Below are 23,789 nucleotides of genomic sequence, written 5' to 3' on the forward strand. Positions count from 1 at the left end.
TTCTTTTTATTTTTGCTGTGTAATGTTTGGTAGAGGCCTCCGTCCTGCAGTGGACATAAAATGCGCTGATAATGATGATGACTTGGATATTGAATACGGTAAAGTATTTTAATTGCAAGATATGTCTCGTTCCTGTGATAAAACATCGAAAGACTTTGTTTTGGAGTATTATACCTTCACTTGTGAACATATGTTACTAAATAGCCGGAGCAGCCTTCTTAATAAGCAAGTGAGAATAGCTTTGCCACGCCCTCTCGCAGGCATTTATCGCACCGTTGTTGTGCGGGAATCAAGGAGCTTGAGGTTAATTTTTTTTATTTTTACGCTGAAAGGTTATGGACAGGGAAGCTTCCATTTTCGGGTTGCTGCGGTCCCATACATAGTGGCATCATCTTACTTAGAAAGACTGTAGAACTCATCTACAGCAAAGATCTATGTGCCAGAAGTAAGAAAAAGCGGTACGATAACCGAGTATAATAGCTTTGCAAAAGCAATCCATAAGTCACGCTTTGCTAAATGGTATTAAAAATAAATTGCCATCAAATTTTGCATAATGAAACACTATCGTTTCTGTTGTATACTTTCGTATGGCTAAGGTCGTTCACGTGAAACTAATATTTCATTTTTATATGGTCCTAGGTATACGTCAAGGCTAGATACCTGAAAGCTGAACAAGAATTTGATTGGACAAAAGAGAAATTTCTGAGCCGCGTATTTGCCATGAAAGAAATGTACAGCAAGTACGAGAACGGTGAGCAGTGGGAAGTAGACGAGGTAGGCGACAGAATACCGTCACCTATTCATTCACGTGTCCGAGCATTGACTTCTAGAGAGCCTTGCAACTCTATGTATTAACTTCGCACCTGCAGGAACGAGACCCTTTTTTAGAGGATCCCAACACGGAAGTCAGGATAGGGACTGTGCAAGTTTACTTACAGCCGCTTGCCTACATGGTAGGTAATTGTATATTATATTTCTGCTTGTGCGCTAAAAGAATCTCATTCTCCAGAACTAAATTATGCTTATTTTGTACAGGTTGATCTCAGAGAACAACTGGAGATCATTAACTTCAAAGGAGAAGAAGTTGGAATTCTCAACGTAAGAAGAAAATACGCAATATATTTGCTATCTATATCTCGCTTTAGTGATTTCTTCTCAGCAGCATCTTTATTTTGCAGTGCGATCGTTTGGCAGCGATTTTAGAAACAGGAATATGATCGTTGAATAATTTTTTTGCAACTGTACAATCGGCGAGAGCACACTTGACCAAGACAGCTAATTTTATGCATTACGTTTATTTAAATGGCAGAACGCTGTCGTTGTGGAGGTTGGCAGTTTTCTTAAAAGGCACAAAGTTAATGGAGAACAAGCTTACACAGGTTTCTGATAACTAGATTTTCTCGGGAGAACAAAATGTGTCTGGGTTAGGAGATTTAACTCGGCATAATATCGCAAAGGACTGTTATTCTGTTACCATATGAGTAACAGGATATGAACGGCGGCAAATTTGTTGAGACCCCGATACGTCCCAAACGTGTTAACCAAAAGGGTTGCGGTTATAAAATGAAGAACTAAAAAGACACCTCAAAACAGGACAGAATGCATTTATGGCTTTGTGAAATAATTCGTTTGCAAGAAATTCTTTAGATTCATTGTCAGCCTTGCCAGCAATGACGAAATGAAAGACAGCACAGCGGCGGCCACGTTACAGCTCCAGTAGATATTGAGGTTCTAGACTATTTTGCAGTCTCTGATGGAAAAAGGTGACATGTGTTATAGAATACAGCAACGTTAAGCTGAAGTAATAGGGCTTGCTTGCTAACCTGCCCTAAAAGAATAGTCTGGAGATGTTTAAATATTTAGGACCACTTTTATTCTTTTTTTTTTTCAGGTTGAGATGATTCCATGCTCAGAGTCTGGCCGGGAATACACTGAACAAGACAACGTTTTCCTGGACAGCCCCGGAGAGCTCGTTGGCCGAGATCTCAACTTTGTTGTCCGCATTCTACACTGCCGCTCATTGCCGAAACGGTTTACAGTAAGTGCAGTGTTCCACCAAGCACATGGCTCTACACAAACTAGTCTCTGATCAAACAGGCTGCTCATACTTGCCATACACGAACTTCTTCAACACAGCGCAGTACTTATCTGTTTTTCCTTATTCTGTTCTCAGCAAAAGTGATATGAACAATATTTCTAGTAGCTTTATTCTCCGAAAGTGGTTTTGCAAGGCAATAAAAACTTCCAAGTGCAGAAAATAATCTATGGGTGCAGAAAACAAATATACGTTCTGCTATATGGAGGTTTTATTAAAGCTTCTACAACGCTACGCAGAATAGCATGGTAATAGGCCGATTTAAGTCGCCATCAAAGTGCAATTTTTTCCACATAGCAAGGCCTAAATCAAGATGGCTATGTTGTTGTTAGAGAACTGTTACTATAGAGGAAGGTAGGCTAATCTACGAACGTGTGCGCACACACGAGCGGCTTTTAGTTATCCTTGAACTAAAAGCAACTGAAGTAGATTTCGCAGGAACCTACTGGTCAAGACAAAGAGAGCGATGCAAAGGCAAAGAAAAAGCAGGCAGGCTAACGACATAATATATAAGGCTGGCTAACCTTTACTTTGGAAGCAGAAACGGGGTATGCAAGATATGGGAAAAAGGGGAAAGGTTGAACACTATAGGTGTCTCTGCGGGGGCGTTCTCAGACAATCTGTGAAGGCACTACATAGTCGTGTACCATGTCGATCCCGCACGAACACTGAGACACACAATAAACAAAATGTCCAGTCACAGTTTCTCACACAATCTGGCATTCCTTAGGAATCAAGTCTAAGCGTACAAGTTAGGTCGACAAGAAAATCACTCAGGATTGTCAAAACACATTTTTTGTTTAACTGACGCTAATTACAAAGCAAGTATTTTGGTTGCAAAAAGATTACATTTGTCCAATTCAGTCAACTTCCTGCGCAAGTTGACTTTCTGTTAAGTTACGGACATTTCATGACAAATCACTTGGGAGAAAATTTTAGCTCAGGAGATCGTATGTATATATGTGAAACAAAAAAAAGGTTCTTTCTCTGAACAATCACTTAAACCATCTTGATCGAGGTCTGTATCATTTAAAAGAACAAGTAAATATCTAGTGACTGAAGGAAGCAGACTGTTTACTTAAGCATACTTAAAAAATGAACAAGAAAATTTTTATATTTTAATTTATCAAGTACAGTGTTCTGTAATTCAACAATAAAAAAAATCTAGCAGCTCTTCAAGTTCCGCTAATATTACACCAAAAGCGACCAAACTTGATATATATTACGTTGCCTCTGAGTTATAGCACTAATTTATCCAACTGTGACGCAAAAAGGACGGACATGCCTATGGGTATCATGTCTTGGCATGGCCATTAGTGATGCTAGCTAACAATCCTCAGGTTATATGTACAAATACATAAATTCCCAAGAATGTGCTGGTGGGAACGGCGCCGCAGTAGCCCAATTGGTAGTGCAGCGCACGAATACTGCAGAGTTGTGAATACGGTGCCTAAGGGTGGAAAGTGCTTCAATTTTTCTTCTACCGCTTTCTTTCCCCTCTAGTACACCATTTCTACACTTCAAATAAAAGTACTAATACGTATTTTCTTCAATAAAGACCCAGACTGAAGCTCTGAAATCCTTACTTTTGAAAATTATTCACTGGCAATTTTATTCCTTTCTACATGCTCCCCAGTAAATGAAATGCGCACGGCCCGTCTTTTCTACCAAGCTAAGATAGCAGGACTCAAACCATTTATTCACACCTACTTCAAAGTCGCTTCCAATATGTTAAACATGCCATGCTTTATGTCAAATTATTGTCCCGTTTTTTTACCGCGAGGTACACACCTGATCCACGAGTGTCGCATCTGGGCTGGGTGTAAAACTAATAAGTGGATGGCTCCGATGCTTCAGGCAACGGTGAAAAAAGACATTGCTTTGACATGGAACAGGATATGGAATCAAGTGCAGACATCCATTGCACGTGATATTCAAGTACATACAGTAAGTTAATAATCAAACGCAACATGCGCTTAAAATAGGAGCAATTAAATATGACTGATTTCTGAGCCAGACAAAAGTGCACGCAATTCAGAGCTGAACGTTTTGGTTTTAATTACATTTTATGTGGTGACATGACTCGAAGCAAATGGAAATTGTGAACTTACATAACCAATTTTAATTCAATGCTTTAATTTGTATATATGAAGCGAACATAGGTGGCAGGATGTCCCAATTACCACTTAATTTGTAGCTGTTCTCCAGTCTCTGAATGGAGAAGCTATTGAAAAAAAAAATTATAGGGTTTTATGTGCCAAAACAACTTTCTGATTATGAGGCACGCCGTAGTGGAGGACTCCGGAAATTTCGACCACTTGGGTTTCTTTAACGGGCACCTAAATCTAAGTACACGGCTGTTTTCGCATTTCGCCCCCATCGAAATGCGGCCGCCGTGGCCGGGCTTCAATCCCGCGACCTTGTGCTCAGCAGCCTAACACCATAGCCACTGAGCAACCACGGCGGGTGAGAGAAGCTATCTGACAACCAGGAACTATCGCGAAAAGTTGCTCAATGTGTCTTTCTTCTGAGGCTTTCTACAGCTATCGGTGGTACAAAATTTCGAAAAAAAAGGGGTTACTTATATCTACATCTATATCATGGTAACTCACATGAAAACTCGACTAGTAATTAAGTTTGCGCAGCATTTCTTCAGCTGCTCTTAAAAGTCAATCAAACAGATCGATATCACTTTTTTATCTATTTTAGTTCTGACAGTAAACCAGGACAAAGCAAACTGTGATCACAATGCGTAACTCAAATAACACGAACTGAAGCCCACGTATCATTGCGTGTATTTCATCAGTAGCACAAACACTAGTGGCATGAGGGATCAACCGAGTGACTCTGCACACATGTCATGCAGTCTCGCGCCGAAACTTAGTGCCGCTTCAACACTCTGGCACTCATGCAAAACGAGTGCCTGCTGAGAACATCAGAAAAAGACTTGTGCTTACCTGCTTCATTAATAAATGGGAAGAACTTCGCAGAACATGACATTGTGGTGTTTGAATGCCGCAGACCCCCACAGGTTAATCTTCTGGATGGTTGGCCTACTTTTCTGTGTCTTCCGTTGTTGGACGCCCGTCAATGTGTCTTCCTCAGCTTCATAGTTAGCGCGACTACCTTTCGCTGTGGTGTAGTTGCTCTGGCGCTGCGCTGCTAAGCCCGAGGAAGTGGGATCGAATCCCTGATGCTGCGCCCGCATTTAGATTGAGGTGAAATGCAAGAACTCCTGTATTGGGTGCACATTAGAGAATCCGAGGTTGTCAAAATTAACCCGGATTCCCTTCACGTCTGCGTGCCTCATAATGAAATTGTGGTTTCGGCACGTGAAACTCGAGAATTTTTTATAATTCGCCCTACAACCGAGGCAGATGACCGGGCGCGCGCCGAGCTGCGGTTTTGGTGAGCAAGGGGCGAGAGTGAGTTGAGGCAAGGGCGACGGACGCACACCGTCAGCCAATTGCCGCGCTGTGCCTGATTGGCAGTTCATGATAACAGCAGTCGAAAAATTAGTATACGGAAACGAGTGGTCCTTCCCGTCTAGTCAATTTTACTTTTTTTAAAAAAACTAATGCTTGTCCCGAAGATGCGAAAAGCCACATCTATTTCATTTCACCACTGTACCTTAGGATGCCCGGCAAACGTTAGGAGCACGCATGTTTCCTAAAACTTAATTTAGTGCGCACCTTCCAGGGGTTCTCAATACTACCCACCCAACAACATATTGCGTGAATGTATATGCAAATGCTCTTGCACATGCGCAGAACGAACACATTAATACCGAAGAGCCGATAACAATCTATTGGCGCGAGAATTGTATGTGCGCTCTCGATGGACAATCCTTCCCCCACTATTAAGGATTAAGTGATTTTAGCTCCCGTTGTCGGCGGCCTTCAAGTGACCTTGAGTCAAAAGCCGGAGCGGTTATCCGTGCACTCAGACGAGAATATCAGGGCATCGTAGTGAGAACAAGACAAGATCATCCAGGCAGCCAGTCAAAACATAACAAAATGCAGTCGGTCGCCTCCAATGCTTCGTACTGGACCGCACTACATACGCTAGTTACAAACAACCCAAAGAAGTTACAAACAAATATTGCTTCTGAGTTCTTCCTAATGTTTCTTCCCAATACCACTCAAGCTGTAGATTCTAGTACACTGAAGTTTTATTTGTTGTTGCCAGCAGGGCGACATTCAAAGGCAGACACAGTGAATCATACATCTTGTCGTCTTTAAGCACTGAGACAGGGTTGTCTGTGCTCTTTTCAACGCCAGCGGTCCGTGAGCGCCGCGGCGCGGGTTTTGCGATACCTACTTTGAAAGCTGGCGCCAAGCTGCGTGACCAGGCCGGCAGTGTCCGGCACGCCGGGGATGGTTCCGAGTAACCGTCGTAATTACTCCAAGCAATTTGCATTGCCGGTTGCCATTTAATGCTTACATCTACTCTCGATTACGGAGGAGCCAGCATTTTTACAGCGAAGCTGTTAAGATCCAGTTCCCTCAGGATCGTGTCCGTGCCTAGACACAAAACTCCCCATACGTGGGCCGATCCGGAACATGGTGCAATGCCGGGCCGACCCGTGGTGGAGGGGACGCTAGTGTTAAGGACTCCGCATACGTGGGCAGATCCCCAAGATAGCGCAATTCAGGGCCGATTCGCAGCGGCGGTTCAGTTCCCCATTAAGAGACCCAGGTACACAGCTTCGCTGGTCATCCTTCTTCACAGCGTGGATGAGCACGCTGTGAAAAATAATGTTATCTTTCCTTCGAACGCGTAACAGGGAAAGAGCAATGCTAAGCAGCCTGTTTCATGAGGGTTCACTGATTCACTGGTTCACTGGTTCATGAGGGTCTGGTTCAAGGCAAGAAGATCGCAAACGCTAGGCATGCACGTATAGCACGCAGCCTCTGAAAGCGACTGACTATATAGGTCCACCGTTAACGGGAACACGCGAGCGCGTGGCTCATTCTTAGCGCTCAATTCATGCATGCAACGGCAAACGGGCGGCGCACGCCACCCGTCATCTGCTACCAAACTACCCCACACCCTTGCTTGTGCGCGGCCAACCTGCTGTGCGATCACACGTCTAGGGTTCGGCGTTCCAAGGAGCAGCATTAACTTCATTCTCTACCACCCGTGAAACATAGAATACACATAAGTGCGTTCACTTCTAGTACTGCAAGGACGCAGAAAGCGAATAGCAGCGCCGGAAGTATGTTTCGAAGAACGGTATTTCTGGACACGCCAAATGACGCCGCTGCACTGCGTCTTGAGCGAGCATTCCGTGGACGAAAACATATTCACAACACCGTTGGCAACTGTAAATTCTTCTGCCTCTATTTGCTTATGTACGCTAGTACTGCTCCCTTGTTGGAATATAGAACAGTATACCTACCTGTGCATGACAATTTCACCCTTGTCAGTTACCCGCGCAACCACTTCTTAATTTCACTTCGCCCTTATTGCACCTAAAATCAAGAACTTAGAGTAAATGACCAGAACCCACCCCGGCGCTTATACGCTGACAATTTTGCTTTCATGGCTTTGTCAAGCAGTTCACTCCGAACATTCGATTGATGCAATGACAGCTGAATTTTCAGTTTGAGTAGCAGAAATAGTTCAGCTCGTGCCTTTCCCGTGAAGATATAGAGCATTGCACGGTACTTAGTTTACACCCTTTGCAGCATATCTTGTCCCACAACGATTGTCCACCTCGTCATCTAGAATGCTTGCGTTTCCTTTCTCGAAAGCTCAGCGCTCGCTACTTTCCTGTCGAGAACACTGACCGGCAATGTCGTTGGCAACGATGAAACACCCAAATCAATTGATGTGTACTTCGATGTCTCCAGGGTCTCAATCAAACTGCTGGATCTTGTAGTACCAGACGTAGCCGTCTTGAGTGTGTATTGCCGGGTCCCGTGCTAATGGCCAATATGTTGTGGCGTCATGGATGTCAGTGGATGTTAACGTGTTTCACAACATTCTTCCAGAACGGCTTTATTTTCTGAGCAACAAGCTGGCAACATAAAAGCAACACTACCCACTTGACAACGTATGGCAGGAATATATATGCAAAAGAAACATTCTTGCAAATGCGCAGAACGAACATTTTAATAGAATCATTGATAACCTTCTGTTGGCGCGAGCATTGTCTGTGCACTATTGATGCAACAAACATGTGAACAGCCGTCAAGGTGGAAGCAGCTTGTAAGTCCTGGAGGTGTTTTTGAGGTCCGCAGGAATTATTATAGTGATGATGAGAGCACAAAAGTGTCGCATATTTGTCCCAACCTTTCAGGAAGATTAGCTTGTAGCGGCGTTCTCGAAAAAGTGTCCTCCGTGATTTATTGCGCCCTTTCAGCCACCGAGATTTAAACAATACCTTTCTAAAATATGAATTCATATTTAACGAAATAATTTATTGTGTGATTTATTCCTTTTCAGGATATAAGGTGTAAATATCGTATGTTCAAAGATCAAGAGGACACAGCCACGGAGGCGGTCTCCGGTACTTCGGACCCAGATTTCAACCACACGAAAAACTTTACCTACCGACCAGCTACTGTGGAGGTAAAAATAGGAACATTGCAAACCACGAACCCATCTTCCGTTTTTCTCAGGGAATCTCTTAAGCGGCTTTGTGTGCTGTTGCACTTTCTCTGCAGCGAATTGATATATGCATTCAAGTTAGCAACACTTGTTTCATTAAAGAACCTCGAACTTTTGCTATATTCAAATGTTTATTCAAGGAACTAGGCCCGTCGTAGGTCGTCTCATTCAAGAAATAATGAAGCAGCTTGACAGGACCTAGCCCCCAAATGTAAGACAGTAGAGTCAGATCCTTCACGCTCACATTTGCTATGAGAGCTTCAATAGTGGCAACGTAAGCAAAAAAGAAACAGGTTAATCAACAGTAAATAAAACAGATATTGCAATATTCCTAATATGTAGTTGCATGGAACACTCCAGACAATAAATACTACGCTAATAAGAATAACTGCGTAAGACAGGAGAATGCACATAAATGATCATAGCGGTATTTGCTTCTAACAGTTTGCTTATGTATGTTCAGTATGAGAATGCCATTGCAACCAAATGTTTTCTTATTGTAGACGTTTCAACTTTCTTAATTCTGTTGATAAGGTGAGCGTACACCAGAAAGAATAAAATAAATCCTTCATTCAGGCGGTAAAACATTTACACTTCTTCGGAATGATGCTGAACAAAAAAGATTATATTGTAAATGGTGGCTCCTAGACTACGTCACTCTGTCAGCGATATTGAATGCAAGAACAAGTATTACCCGCCATTTGGTCACTCAGTAGCACTTTCCCTCTTTTTTTCATACACTCTACCCTTGGCATGAACAGCTGGTGGAGTACCTCTCGGATTCGTACGTGGCCATTTCAGTTTGGGGAATCCAGACGACACCAGTACCAGCTGAAGGCATCCGTCCCAAAGGAAGGGCACTCAAGAAGAACTTTCAAGAGGACCTCATCAACCAGACCAACGTGCTTATGAATGGGTTCCGTATCAATGGCAGGGTAAGCACGCCAAGTGAGCAGACTCAAGAAATACGATCGTAGTACATGAGTAATCCAAAACAGGGGCGCCATAACTCCTTTGGCTATATTAAAAATGCTTCTCATTCTAGAATTAAAGGTAAACGCAATAATGCGCCTAGCTCTGCGCCAAGCTATTGCTCCTGTATGGTGACGCGTTCGCAGCAAGACTTTCGCAGTTTACTAAAAAATGAGCGAGTCGGAACGGATTCTTTTTATGAAAAAGGAGAAGAAATTGAAGCGAGGATGCAACGAGGAGCTATGGACAATTATGAGTTGAGAGAGTAGTGCGCTATGTCTTTGCCCGTTCTTGCTTCCATTCCTTTGGCTTCTTGAATAAGTTCCGCCCTTAGAATATGTATTTTCCGTGTTCAGCCTAGCCGTAAAACGGTTTTGCATTGAAGGACTCAGTTGCTGAAAGACCGCACACAAGCTTGCAGGGAAGAGGCGAACAGAAGTGAAGTCTACAAAGAGTGAACGGTAAACTGGAAGAATTCTGTACAGGGCGGCTAAATGTAGCCTCCTGCCCTAGCAGATCTTTACAGGAAATTATTACACCTCTTATACCGTTTACTATCCTCTTCTCTGATGTACATATGGGAACGTTTTGCCTTTACAAGGGATGACGAAGTTCGATGGTTGAATGCCCCACAATTCCAGCTGCCTTGACTTCAGGACGCTGTTGAAGAAAGCGTTTGCAGTATCTGATTGTAACGGTAAAAAGGAAGACCAAAGACTGGTGGGATTCCTAGCGCAGTCGAGAACAGCTATCGCTTTAGCGACATTATACCTTCACTGCGCATAGAAACGCGTATACAGACAGTGATGGACCCCGTGTGTGGCTGGCTGGCTGGCTACGCGTACTTGGTAACCCTTATGAAAATGGGACGGGTGGTGGGTGTCACCAAACTCACTGTTTTCACCGTTCCCCTAGGCCTCTCGTCACCCCTTAACATTCCTGTTCTGTTCAAAAGAGCCACTGAATCTACCGTTAATAAATGATACTGTAAACGTAAGGGTCATTTACACACGAACGCGTAGCATGAATACAGTGTGAAGAAAAGTAAATGAACAATGCCGCCTTCTAAGAAGAGATCTCAACCACTTTCATTTCTAGTCACTGTACAAATTCTGCCAATAAATACATTATTAAATAAAATGCAATAGTTTTTGAATAGCTAGGAGTTAGATGTTAGGAGCAAACAAAATTTCGTGTACACGTTCCAGAACTTTCTCAACACATCAGGCTAATATGACATAGTCAGGAAACTCCTACCTTTCCTATCAGTAGTACTTCCAGAAACAATGCTGTTCTGAAAAACTCATTTTTCATTTGAGATGGTTCAATATACTTGGCTATGAGCTATGTGTGGATCTTTCATTTGTTTAGATTTTGAAATACTTGTGTTTATAAACATGCAAGTGCCCAATAATAATGAAGCAAGCATATTTCAGTCGCTAACACCTAGTATGCAACTTCGCACACAAGGTATGAGTCTTAAAATGTTTTCGTGTCGGTCTTCTAAGTCAGCCTTCCCCCAGTGGCATTCTGCTTTCCTCTGTCACACGTTCAATCCATTTCTTCATTTATCTTTAGACGTGAATGACTTGGGTAGGGCAACTATGCATTCATCTATCTATGCATAATGACTGGAACGTGTTAATAAAACATGAATAGTAGTTTATGTGTTATATAAACACCCCATATGAATCAATAGCAACAATGGCCGTATTTATTCGGAATAATTTGCTTCCTCAGATACCGTCTCCTAGATATTACCAACAAAACTTGGCTATTTGTGGTAACCTAAGACATTTTTCTTTTTATTTAATTGTTTGATGATCAAATATAGTTTCCTAACTGGCTTCCTACCCACACATCTGACAAGTGCGCTCTTTCTCCACCTTTCACTTTACATTGAAGAAACTTTTCTCTACCGCTGCCCACGCTATTAACATAATCCTCAAAGAATAATTTTTACACTCTTTCTAGGAACAGCCCAATGTATTAAATATAAGCCAACCGCATTCTGGCCATGTATTTATTTGGAAGTTGTCTTTATGTTCATAGACCCCTTGCCCCAGGGCCGATTAGCCAAGCGGAACTATCACTGGCTAACCCCTCTGTCCTTCTATACACCCCTTCTCTCTCTCTCTCTCCACCACTATGTGAAACACACTCGATGAGCTATTCAAAAACGTGTCTTGACGCACAGCAGTTCGGCGACCCTTCTAAGTTGAGGGCAGCTTTACTTTTAGACTGAAGTAGGTCCTGCCCTTTAACATTTCTCTATAATTCCGTTGACACGTGGTTGCTCGAATGGCGCGCCTCCACTCTCGTGACCAGGTCCTATAGGGATGCGCGCCACGTGTGGTCGTACTGGTTGCGCCGGACGTTGAAACTCGCTCTGACGAAGGCTTTAGAGCTTCGTGTATTGCGCGTAACGTCTTCTACAAGACATTTTTCCTGCGCTCGCTTGACTATGTTGGTTGGCGCTGCTGTGAGTAAGAAAAGCTTTAGCGCATGGTGGCTGTGGAGCATACGAGTATCCCAGCAACATGAAGGTGCCTATCAAGCGTCATATTTTTTCGCGAAAAGCAACGTATGAAGGCTAAATTATCTGCTTGCGTGGAACAATGCATCAGAGAAAATTGTAACATTATATAAGGTTCCTACGCTATGTATTCGTCTTGTAGGTAACACTAGTCGTAACATGGTCGCCTATAAGTACAGCACCTCAGATTACGTGTGCCAGACAGACAGAAATAACTTAGAGAAAATCAGAGAGGTCGCACTTAGCTAGTATGCTCTCAAATGATATTCTGCCATGGGAGAAAAAGGCAAGGGGTCAACAAACTGATGCAAGACGATGACAAGGACAGGAGCATGAGATTCACATATACCATAGACCTTTAACGCAATGGTTTATTTAAAGTCTGGAGCCCAGTTCGGTTTTGTTGGAATGCTTTAGAACAGCTCCTGAAGCTGTTGTTTCTACTGAGCGGCCACACATTGCGGAGAGAAGAATGCTTTCCGACAATGTTTCTTGCCAATGCCTGCTAGCGTTTAAGCCATGAACTTTCGCTGGCACATGTAGAGAAGGCTGCAGCGAAACAGATGTTCTACAGTCGCGAGCACTCAGCAGCGTTCAGAGTACAGGCTGTCCTCGCTGCCGACAGGATGTGCATAGCCTCGAGTGAAGGCGACATATACTTTCTCGGTTTCGCTTGAGTTTAACCACGAGACCAGAAGTCGTGCCAAAATCTATTTCCCGCTAGCACCTCGACCACTTGCCTGCTTGAGCCCAGTAATTTACTATGCAGTATCACATAAGCGAAGTCATAATACGAACCCAGTAGTTTATGTCACTTCGCCACTACGATATCTTTAAGTCGAAAGCTTTCGAAACCACGCTACAGCTAACATCAGCTTCCGCACCAGCTAGCTTGTGGTAGGCCGAGTCTTACGGTCCAGGTGTACTTTGCAAAGTAATTGAGTGACCGTTCTACTGCGCAAGGTTGTATACCTGTGAAACGTCTAACGCTGACACCTAATAATGACCTATAAGCGAATAAAGCGAATCAATGGCTCGCAGGGCTGATTTGTGTCAGAGTGTGCAGTCCCTGTATGTGGTGTCAGGCAGGAGTAGAAGTGGCTTGTACAAGACATATAAATGTGAATAATGTTCACAGATGAGCCTGAAATATTATTTTTGTTGCATTTATTTTTCATTTTGCAGAATGTCGATCCAAACAAGCAAAGCATCATCGTTGAGTTGCTTCTCATGAAGAAGCAACAGGCCCGGCAAAACCAAAAACTGGTATGTGAAAGTTCATCTTACAAGATTCACTTGTGCGGTGTTTATCTTCTTATACATTGTGCAGTGAGAAATGTGAGGAAAATAAGCTAGGATTATGGGTGTGCTATAAGGAGCAAGAGTGGTAAATGAAGCCTTAGACTCTCTGCTTTGTGGGTTCAATTTCACATCTCATACGTAGCTTCACCACAAGCGTTGGATGTTTGCCGGAACGCTAGTACAACGCGCGCACAATAGCATTCACCCACTGTGGCTTGTTTAATGTGTTCTTATAGATTTTATCATAGGTTCATCGGTATGCTACCATATTGGACTTTTATACCAACTATGTTCCGAAACTGTGTGCAGTGACGTCGTGATCACGGTCAGAATACATAAAATGTGTTTCGAGCAATTTCATTATGCAAAATAGAAGTGAGGCGTGCAGACAGGACACAAGAGTAGAGAAGTGGACAACATGAATGCCGAGTTCGTGTTGTCCACTTCTCTACTCTTGTGTCCTGTCTGCACTCCTCACTACTATTTTGCATAATGAATCCTTACCAACTAGCTCAGCTTTCTGTCGTTCTGAGCGATTTCAGTTGCTTGCGCATTTACCATATTGGAATAAGCATTGGTTGTTATAGTTAGAAAGCGCGCATCACTACCGCAAAATACTGCTACTCGATGTAATGCAGACTGCTACGCTGTTTGTGGATCCGATTCACTACCGCGGAGACCACACTTCTATGACGTTGAACGCAGAGAACCTTGAATGTCTCGCTCAGCTACTCCTTAAAAGATGTGTAGAACAATTGATAAGTAGTATGCTATCCCGTCACTTCACCAGCACGGCATCTATAATAGCCAAGATGTGTCATTGGGAAACTAATGCGATAGATTACCATGACAACGAGCGTCCCTATCAACTTTTTATTGTGTTGCTTATGTTCTCAGGCATTCTGGAAAATGGCTGGAGAAAAGCATTAAACCGTAAAGACCTTGTGGTGCAGGTGAGCTTTGAACTACGCATCTCCACATAACCTTCCAGATATACACCCTAACCATAACAAAATTTGAAAGGTACATATATTAAATATTTAAAAGTAACCGGCAGTCATTTTCCCACGTAATGCTAACAGCCTCGCTTAAGTGTTTAGGTTACTGAGGTGAAAGCCCTAAATGGCTGATGGGACGAAAAATTCGATGTCCGCCTTGCGCCGTCTGGTCTTAAGGCACCAAAATTTAAGGCAGCAAAATTTATACGCACTCGACCCGTCCACTTCTGGCGGCATTTAGATCCACTACGTGTGGTGCTAATTAAGGCTAATTTATTGACCCATGGCTTTTGGTGGGAGTCGAACCGTCGATCTTTGGTGGGAGTTGAATCCACGAGCTTTAACGTTAATTAAGGCGAATTAGGCCATCAACCTATAACAACGCGTGAAGCCGAAGCGAAGAAGCGTCAGAACAACTTGTGGGGTTAATTAAGGTAACCTTCATTCGGACACAGTTACACAGGTTAGCAATAACTAAGGCACTCTAGCGCACGACATTTGGTGGGAGTTGAACCCACTTAGCGACATGGGCGGACCGGCCATATCTCTAAGTTGGATTCCCAACGCCATTGTTAACGTCGAGAGTTGAACCCATGACCTTTGGTGGGAGTCGGACCGACTTAGAGCTATGGGCGAAGCGGCAAAATTTGCAAGTTGGATTTTAAGTGACATCGTGAAGGTCGAGAGTATAACCCACGACATCTGGTGGAAGTCAAGCCCTCGACGTTTGGTTGGAGTCGAATCCACGACGTATAGGGTGATTTAAGACAAAGGAAATTGAGGCACAGTTACTGAAGATATAGCTAATTAAGGCACTCGTATCCACGACCCCTGGTGAAAGTCAAACCCTCACCCTTTTGTGGGAGTCAACCACCATGAAGATATAACAGGCCATATCACCAAGATATATCCTGATATACATCGTTAAAGTCAAAAATAGAGCCTACTACCTCTGGTGTTAATTAAGGCTAAGTAAATTAAGGTAGAAGTGAGATTGAATTAGTTAAGGCACTCGAACCCATGATCTTTGCTGGAAGTCCAACCCTCTACCTTTGGTGGGAGTCGAACGCACTTGGAGATTTGGCCAACATGGAGATATCTCCAAGTAATATTCCACTTGACATCGTGAAGGTCGACAGTCGAACTCATGATCTTGGGAGGGAATCAAACTCTTGACCTCTGGTGGTAGTGGAATCCACATCCTTAATTGTTAATTAGGGCGAAGTTGATTAAGGCACTCAAACCCGCGACCACCCTTGGAGGAATGGGCGAACTGGCTATATCTTCATGTTGGATCAGTTGACAAGGCGAAGGACGAAAGTCGAACTCACTACCTTTGGTGTTAATTAACGTGAAAGTAATTAAGCCACGACAAAATAAAATGTAGTTATTTGGGAATTAGAACCCTAGATCATTGTTGGGAGTGGAACCTGCGTCCTTTGGTGGTAATTACGGCCAAGTTAAGGCACGGCTACCTAAGGCGTACATTATTACTTTACTCCAACCCACGACCTATGCTGGGAGAAAGCAGTAATATGACGTTACAACACATAAGAATGAAAATGCCAAGTAGTGTAGTGAATGTCTCGTGAACGTGCAGATTTTCGCCTTCATCCTGTTCAGCGTATGGTAAAGTGACTGTCAAGTTTTCTTTTTCTCCTGATAACTCAAGGTCTTTTAAGTGTTATTACTTTCAATAATTATATAGCCTTAACATTAGCCTTAGGCGTCGTGGAGTACAATGTGCAATATGTTGCCGGGCGAGCGGTTACTATTGTTCGTTGACATGGCGGGTATGATGTAATACCAGGCAGCCATGAAATCAGAACAAACAATACACGCAAACATGGAAAGTTTGCATATGCTCTCGCCATTAGGTAAATGGAGATCGTTGGTACTTTGTTTTCTTTATTCCTCCGCAGAAGCTTTAGCGGCCCAATATGCAGCGAAACCTCAGCGAAATTTCAATGTCCGAGTTAGATTATCCTGGATGCTCGTAAAATGTTTTCCGGTTAGTCTTTCCCCACCCTTTAAAGCAGCCTACTGACTTTAGAGGGCTTCAGACATGTGTACAGAGGCAGGTCTCTCTGCTTTTCATTCTTTGGGTTTTATGTATTCAGCCAGTCTGAGGCTGCCAAGAACGCGGAAACACTGCACTGGCGTGCGTGTGCACCATCTAGCTTCGAATACAGTGCTTCGAGGCATAACGCACATAGCGCATAGCTTCAGCTTAGCATAACCTAGCGCATAGCTTCCGGACATGCGCTATAAAGCAGCCATCTCACCTCTGCTTACGCGTCTCGCTTTTTGTTACGCTCGGCAACAGCAGCTTATCTCTGTCGCGCCCCATGCGCCAAGGTAGTCTGATATCGAGAGGTAAATAAACAAAGCGGGTTCTTTGTTGTAGCTTCTTACAGCAGCTGCTCGTTGCGTTCTTGTCTACAATGCATGAATAAGCAATGACCCTTATTCGCTTTGCCCGAATGACCAGATAATACTTGAAATGGCAAATTGTCCTTCGAGATTGAAATATTCATAATATGAGCAATATGACGACTTCCACGGAGTGCATGTTATATATCATTGTGTGACGCTAAAAACGCGCTTGGTATACAGCTAAGAATCCACCTCGGCTAATCCCCAAACTATTCCGGATATGATGTAGGTCGCAAACGTTACGTAATATTAAGGGGTCTTACGAGCCAACTGTAAAGCTATTTAAGAGACGATTAAAACAGAAGCTTAGAAGTTTGAGCTGCTGCATAAAACTGACTACTTCCAGCCCATTTGATAGCGGCACGATAGCTGGGCACATGCTCTGGCTCGACATACGTCTGGCAACTCTTGAGTCTGATTCACAGCGGTTTCTGTTCGAAGTAATCGTGTTTAAAGGGCAGAATAGTCAATGTATGTCTTTTTCATAGAAATTTACATGGGGACGCTTGCAACTTCTGGCAAAGTACTCATGCATTGTCACTTAGAAAATTTGCTCGCAACAGGATGTGTTATGTTGGCGATGGTGCTGCTGACGCTTAATCAGGTGAAGTTAGCCTGGCATGCATCATCATATCAGTTGCTCCACCTTAGTATCGGAGACATTGGTGAAACATCCTTTCAAGAAGCGTGTATCAATTCGTTTTTTTTTTTAGAATAAGGCAATCATCAACCTTATCACAGCCGTTTATGAAACACTAGGTCATGGGCACATGATTGGCCCATGGCAGCAACCTCTTTTTCTTCCCACGAAACCTCTGGCAAATGCAGTCTGTGTTACATGTCACGCATTTATTCCCATAAGGCGCAAATCGTTAAATCATTAAGCCGTCTTTTTCTTTTTCTGCGTCTTAATTTAGTGTACGTGGCTATTACGAATGTTCATTAAGGACGCTTGGGTAACTGCGGCACAACTTTCAAACTGCTGACAGCAGGTCAACCTCCCTGCGGCTTTGTCCCTTGGGTTAACACCTCTGCGACTCTGTTCCTTGAGAACACAAGGTACACATGGAGCCATGTGTAGCTTTCGAAATCTGATGCAATTATTGGCGCTGGTAGTTCTTGCAAACACACTAAGTTCAAGTGAAGCGTAGGCGCATATAACGTAATTCAGGCGCTTCAGTCAGAAAGTCATTTGATTCAGACTTCTGTTTGCGATTGACGAGCAACCTTCGCAAATAATGCGACCTACAACGTGACAGTCTGGCTGGCTGACGAAGTGTTTCTGCGTAAGAAGGTTTTCACTTACAGCCATGCAGCTCTGCGATTTATTGATAACGGTTTGCTTCCCTGATTTATATGGATCAGCTAATAGCGCAGATTGCTCTCATTTCTCCTTTAGCAGGAGCACCGTAAACGTTTAACGTTAATAAAGAGTGTGGATGTTTTGTCGGATTTCACTAGCAGCAAACGCTTCGTCTAGCAGAACGCTTTGCTTTACCAAGCACGAGTCACCAACTATTACATCCGGTAAATTTAGCACTTTAAAACGTGTGCAAACTTCTGCATTGGCCAACGTATGCAGGACTTAGTTTAGAAATAAACGCAGCACACCGTTTACCGCAGCTTGTAACCCAACATGCGTTAGTGGTAGTTCATAATTGAACAAATATTAACGCACTTCTAAAGTACCCATGAAAGCCTAAGAACGCACTGAATATGCCTGCTGTCTACATATTAGTGAGTGATGTAAAAGACTCTACTACTCCCCAGCAGCTATAAATTATAATCGGGTTCCCAATTAGGAACAATTTTAACGAATGCCTCGTCAAGGCCTGCCATAATATATTTAATGAAAACGGCACACCACATACAGCTGCGTACAGCTGCGTACAGCTGCGTACTGCTTACAGCTGTACGTCTGCGTACAGGTGCGACGACAAAGTAAATTGCCAGCGATGTGACAAGTGTGCCAACCATAAGATTAGCGCATCTATTACCAGGTAGAAAAACGAAATCGCGAAGGCTTGACACCAAACAGGCGTCTCGTGCCATACAGCTTCACGTGCAGTATAATTCTAGCACAGACGTAGTCGCGGGTCTTAGCTTGTAGTTGCTCACTAACACAAGCTAACGAGGAATTTGAGGGGAATTCTCAAGAGATGATATATGGCATTTGTTCTTCTGTTTATATTCACAGATTATTGTGGTCATCTTATAAAGGCCTGTATAGAGAATGAATGCATTTAGCCGGCAAAGCTTCCGGTTCTCCACTCTAGGCGAGGATAGGAAAGGAGGAAGTGCGAATAAAAAAGTAAGAGGAAAGAAGTGTCACTGCACACATACGAGTAATTGCCCACGCTTGATCTGTACCAATGCCCACTCTTTCAACCCCTTTCTCCGACCGTTTTTCAACTGGACCGCTCTCTTCGGCCGGACATTTTTTTCAGTGGAAGTCAATGCTCCTGCTTGATCTATGGCTCATAACCCCTTATACGAAAAACTTCTCCACTTCCACTGAAGCGGTTAATTGAAGGGGTTAACAGTACTGCATACGCTTTAGGTGTTCGTGTCGAGACAATAAATCACCCACAGTGTAACTTTCTACAGTTTTATGAACTTAAGTCAATCCGTACATAGTACAAGCTGGATCTCGATAGGGGTATACTTTCCAGCCTAGATGCTGGAACACGGACACCATGGTTTGTCAAACTCAATTTACACACGATCTGCCTAATTCCGCAGAGGAGAATAACGTCAATGAGCCGCAACCGATTGCGCAGCCAGAAGCTTATCCCTTTCGTTCTGTTTATGCGCCATGATTGGGCGGCACTGAGGTACCTAAGTCTCGTTCGCTGAATTTGTTCGTCGTGTGAATGCAGCTTTAGCGCGCAAAACCCGAAGGCGCTTTTGCGTTTTTGTCAAGTTAGTGCTACTCCGTAATAAGTTCTTTGACATTTTGGACGTATTCACTTCGTTCTTTATGCAACGCAATAGTGTTTATGCAGCCTCTTGTGGTGAAATTCGAGCAAGCCATTGTAAAAAAACTTTAATATTTGTGACTCTGCGATTGCCCGCAGTAACGGAGTGGGTTATTGGCCATTCTGTAGAGAAATGATTGAAACTGAGGGTTTGAGACACTGTGCACTGTGTAATCCTGCATGGTGTGCATCTGGCGCTGACACTGTGTGTACCTAAGGAGTACCAGCACAAACTAGGACAGTACCCCACAAATATTCTTCTATTGCCCATTCTTTCCTTCTTTTTTTCTCTGTCATATTTCACGTGCAATATCACGTTCCCCAGTACGCGGTAGCGAAGCGGTGCAAACCTCTCCTCAACCATACTGTTCATTTTTTTTTACTTTTAACTCGTTCTGTTTATCTTATCACACCACGATGCCTTCATGGAAATGTTACAATATGTAGCGCTGCTGCTTCAATTGCTTTTATATTTTCTACCACAAAGAGATATTAGAAAACCTTTGAAGTTGGGGACGAACGCTGTGGAAAATATGATTAACGCAATTCAACAGTGATGCCGTTATGCGAGTGACGCTTGACCCCACGCAGGAAAACCTGAGGCGATTGGTTGAGTCAGCGGAATCGCAGCACCAGAAACGAGTTCCCGTCAGTGTTGTGAAAGATCTACTTCTGGTGTCTTCGGCAGAGGCGGCTGAGCAGCTGCTGTCTAAGCTCGAAGGTGTGTAAAATTACCTTATTCTCACCTACAGCGCGCAGGTATACAATATTGATTGCTAGAATCCGTTCTCCGTTTTCTTGCTCTACAATGGAATTACCGTATATCGCTTTCAGCAACAGCAAACTAATCTTCACGTCAGTTCTCTCAATCTCTATTCTGTCTGCATTGTAAATGCTTTGCTAAAATATCGGAGAATGCATTCCGTTACTGCAAGACACGTAATTCCTGGTCCAGATATTACAGTGTTTCAAATGCTTCTCTATCTGCTCCATAAGCCATTTTTATAAAAATTATCTTGACCACTTTAAATCTGCTATCAACCGCTCAATACTGCGTTCTCACTTCAGAGTTGAAGCTGCTACGTGTTTTTTGCTGAACATGAAGTCAGTGCGTTTTGTGCGACTTTGAAAGCTCCTCTCGTGCCCGATGTGCATTTCCAAAGTGGAAGTGCAATAATGTTCTACACCAAGACGCCTCTTTTCTCAAAAGCAAACAGATACATTCAACTGCCCCATTAAGGTATTATCGTTATTTCTAATGTAACAGTAAATGTGTTGTTTAGTAGAATCAAGTTGTCACTTATTAGCAGATCGATCATCTTACTTATCGTTTTATTATGCTTCTTAGGGGATGCTCCTGACATTCTTGAATTTCGGCACCTCTTCCTGTATTAGTTTAGCACTTAATAAGGTAATGTCAAGCCCGGTAGAAAAAAAGAAGCGACAAGAAAGTTGCGCACCATGTACAAACTAGTCAGTCTAAGACATTTCGTTGCGCCGAATTTCGAATGCATTTCAAGTTTCTAGGCATCTGGAAACACCTAGCAGAAGACAGTGTCCAGCATGACATAAACGTGTCAACGCGTAAATTGAAATAGTCGAAGGGGAAAAAGGATAATGAAAGGATTCGTGAGAGGCTCAAGTAGATTTCGCGTTCAGCTTCAGTTTGTTTATATATTAATATTGCGGCGCATTCATCTTTTGCATGTAATTAGCCACTTTAATGCGAATGGAAATATTTCCTATGGCGGATGTGTAATTGGTGAGACGTTTTTTATGGTACGAAGATTATTGTAGGTATGATAACTGCAATACCGAAAGCGAGAGCGTTGTGACATATATCTGTACACCGTGTTTCGTCAAAGAGCTCGACATATACATTTTCTTTAAGCAGCTCTTTCCAGATTATATATATATATATATATATATATATATATATATATATATATATATATATATATATATATATATATATATATATATATTGTTGGTACACATATGTATACACGCACTTGAAAGAGTAGTGTATGTTGATTTCACCGAGCAACGCAGAAGTTTTATATGCCTTTTCGTAATTTAAGAATGGCAGATATTCAGTGAGACAATCCTAGTGACCCTAAGTTGGCACCAAAGAGGCTCATTAACGGGCGGCAGGTATCTAGTGCTCATATCAAGTGACCCAAGTTGATCTGACGATAGGTTATGAAGTCGATTTCCTCAACACAAAAGTTCAATGCTGTGTGCATTAGACCATCAACTACCAAGTGACTGAACTTGGCGTGGAAGAGGCTAAGCAAGAAAAGGTTGACATACCGCAAATGATGTGAAGTTACCAATAAATGGTAATGGCATTAAAGTATTAACAGAGTAAAGTATTGGCCAGCTGGAATAGCTACGACGCTTGCTGATATCTATATATTTTTTTTTGGAGGAACTTGCCCTGTGACATATGTGTATATAAATGAAAGCGTCGAGGCCTTTCTCATGTGGAAACTGCAGTAGTGATGTAGCGAACCTATGACAGTTGCAGTTTTAAGTTCTGTTAAGATTCATGTTTTGTTTACCAGAATATTTTTGTATTGATTGACCTTATTCGCTGTTCTGCAGGTTTTGGTGACACTGAACGAGTCAAGGGATCGTCGACGTGCACACTTTCGTGACCTGGGCCTCAGTGCATTATCTGCACTCGGTAATTATTTGCAAAGCAGGACACTCGCGTGCCTACGGTGGAACTGGCGTTCCTTGCATCTGCGACAAAAAGCCACGGGAAGAAGTCGGGACAAGCATCGTCACTTTGGCGTTTTTATATTTGATTTTGAGAAAGTGCCGAAATTCTACGCAGGTACGGTATACAGTGCTTCAACTCTTTCCCGCAACAACGTTCATATGGGAAAAAGTTCTGAAGTTGGGCGTACATGCCACAGTTTAAAAAAAGACAAACTCTTTTGTCTTCATGAGGAAACATTCAAATATATTGTCTCGATGAAAAGGAGAAAGAAATTCTTCAACATTTCTTTTGTTTCTTTTTTCAGCTGCCACAGCTAGAAAGGCCCAACGCATTATTTCTCCTGGTTTCAATGCATTTAAAATTGGCATCAGTTTAGGGTAAAGAAAACAATACTGCTGTGTTTTGCGCTTTTCTTAGTGAGGTGAGGGGTGGGGGGAGTTATAAAACAAGCAATCACGGAATTGATGAAAGTACCTTTACTGAAGAAAACCTTGTACTTCGCTAGCCGAACATCCCCATGATTTCAGTTGAGGTCAAATCCAAAATTTTGCAAGGTTGGCACTCGTACAATAGGTACTTTGTCGTCAGTGTGCGCTCTGTCATGGATTCGGACATGTATGATTGGCTAGGCAGCAGTCACATGGTCCAGAGGTGACGTAGGTCCCATATTCTTGTGCAGTGTAGGCGCTGCCTCGGCCAAGCCAGGTAACGAGCACCTGCACATACCTAAAAAAGGATGTAGAAAGGTCGTGCCACTTGCTCGGGATGCAGCGTTGGCGCTGTAACGTAAACCCATTACAAACTTTTCTATTCCAATTCTGCTATCAGCCCTCCACGATAAGTACATAACTTTCAAGCCACCCCACTTCACCTGTCTGTCACCAAAAATCACGAAAACCGCAACAGCTCCCCATCTGATATGACGTGAGCACGTGGATTATGCATGATTAGGTCGAACAAAAAAATTATTATTTTCATTCGACTTTTTTTGCCATTGGACCTCTGCTATTGGTATCAAATTTTGGGCTTTGCCTGCTTCGTCTGTTTTTCAGGCGACGTAACAAATCCGCGAAAACTCACCGCATCAAAGCAATGTGCACTCGTTAAGATGAATTAATACGCTGAACAA

General features: G+C 43.0%; 1 protein-coding gene across 1 annotated transcript in view; it reads left to right on the forward strand.

Moving 5' to 3' along the window:
* The window catches only part of LOC139059622 (kinesin-like protein KIF28), a 74,068-nt gene extending 50,560 nt beyond the window's left edge, over positions 1 to 23,508 (forward strand). Inside the window, exons 16-24 of the mRNA XM_070538043.1 lie at positions 640 to 774; positions 870 to 953; positions 1,036 to 1,098; positions 1,892 to 2,038; positions 8,546 to 8,671; positions 9,472 to 9,645; positions 13,404 to 13,484; positions 20,524 to 20,653; positions 22,540 to 23,508. Of these exons, the coding sequence (XP_070394144.1) occupies positions 640 to 774; positions 870 to 953; positions 1,036 to 1,098; positions 1,892 to 2,038; positions 8,546 to 8,671; positions 9,472 to 9,645; positions 13,404 to 13,484; positions 20,524 to 20,653; positions 22,540 to 22,592 (993 nt within the window). The 3' untranslated portion in view covers positions 22,593 to 23,508. The remainder of the gene's footprint in view (positions 1 to 639; positions 775 to 869; positions 954 to 1,035; positions 1,099 to 1,891; positions 2,039 to 8,545; positions 8,672 to 9,471; positions 9,646 to 13,403; positions 13,485 to 20,523; positions 20,654 to 22,539) is intronic.
* The last annotated feature ends 281 nt before the right edge of the window (positions 23,509 to 23,789 follow it).

The sequence above is a fragment of the Dermacentor albipictus genome, chromosome 4, assembly GCF_038994185.2.
Source record: "Dermacentor albipictus isolate Rhodes 1998 colony chromosome 4, USDA_Dalb.pri_finalv2, whole genome shotgun sequence".
Taxonomy (NCBI): Eukaryota; Metazoa; Arthropoda; class Arachnida; order Ixodida; family Ixodidae; genus Dermacentor; species Dermacentor albipictus.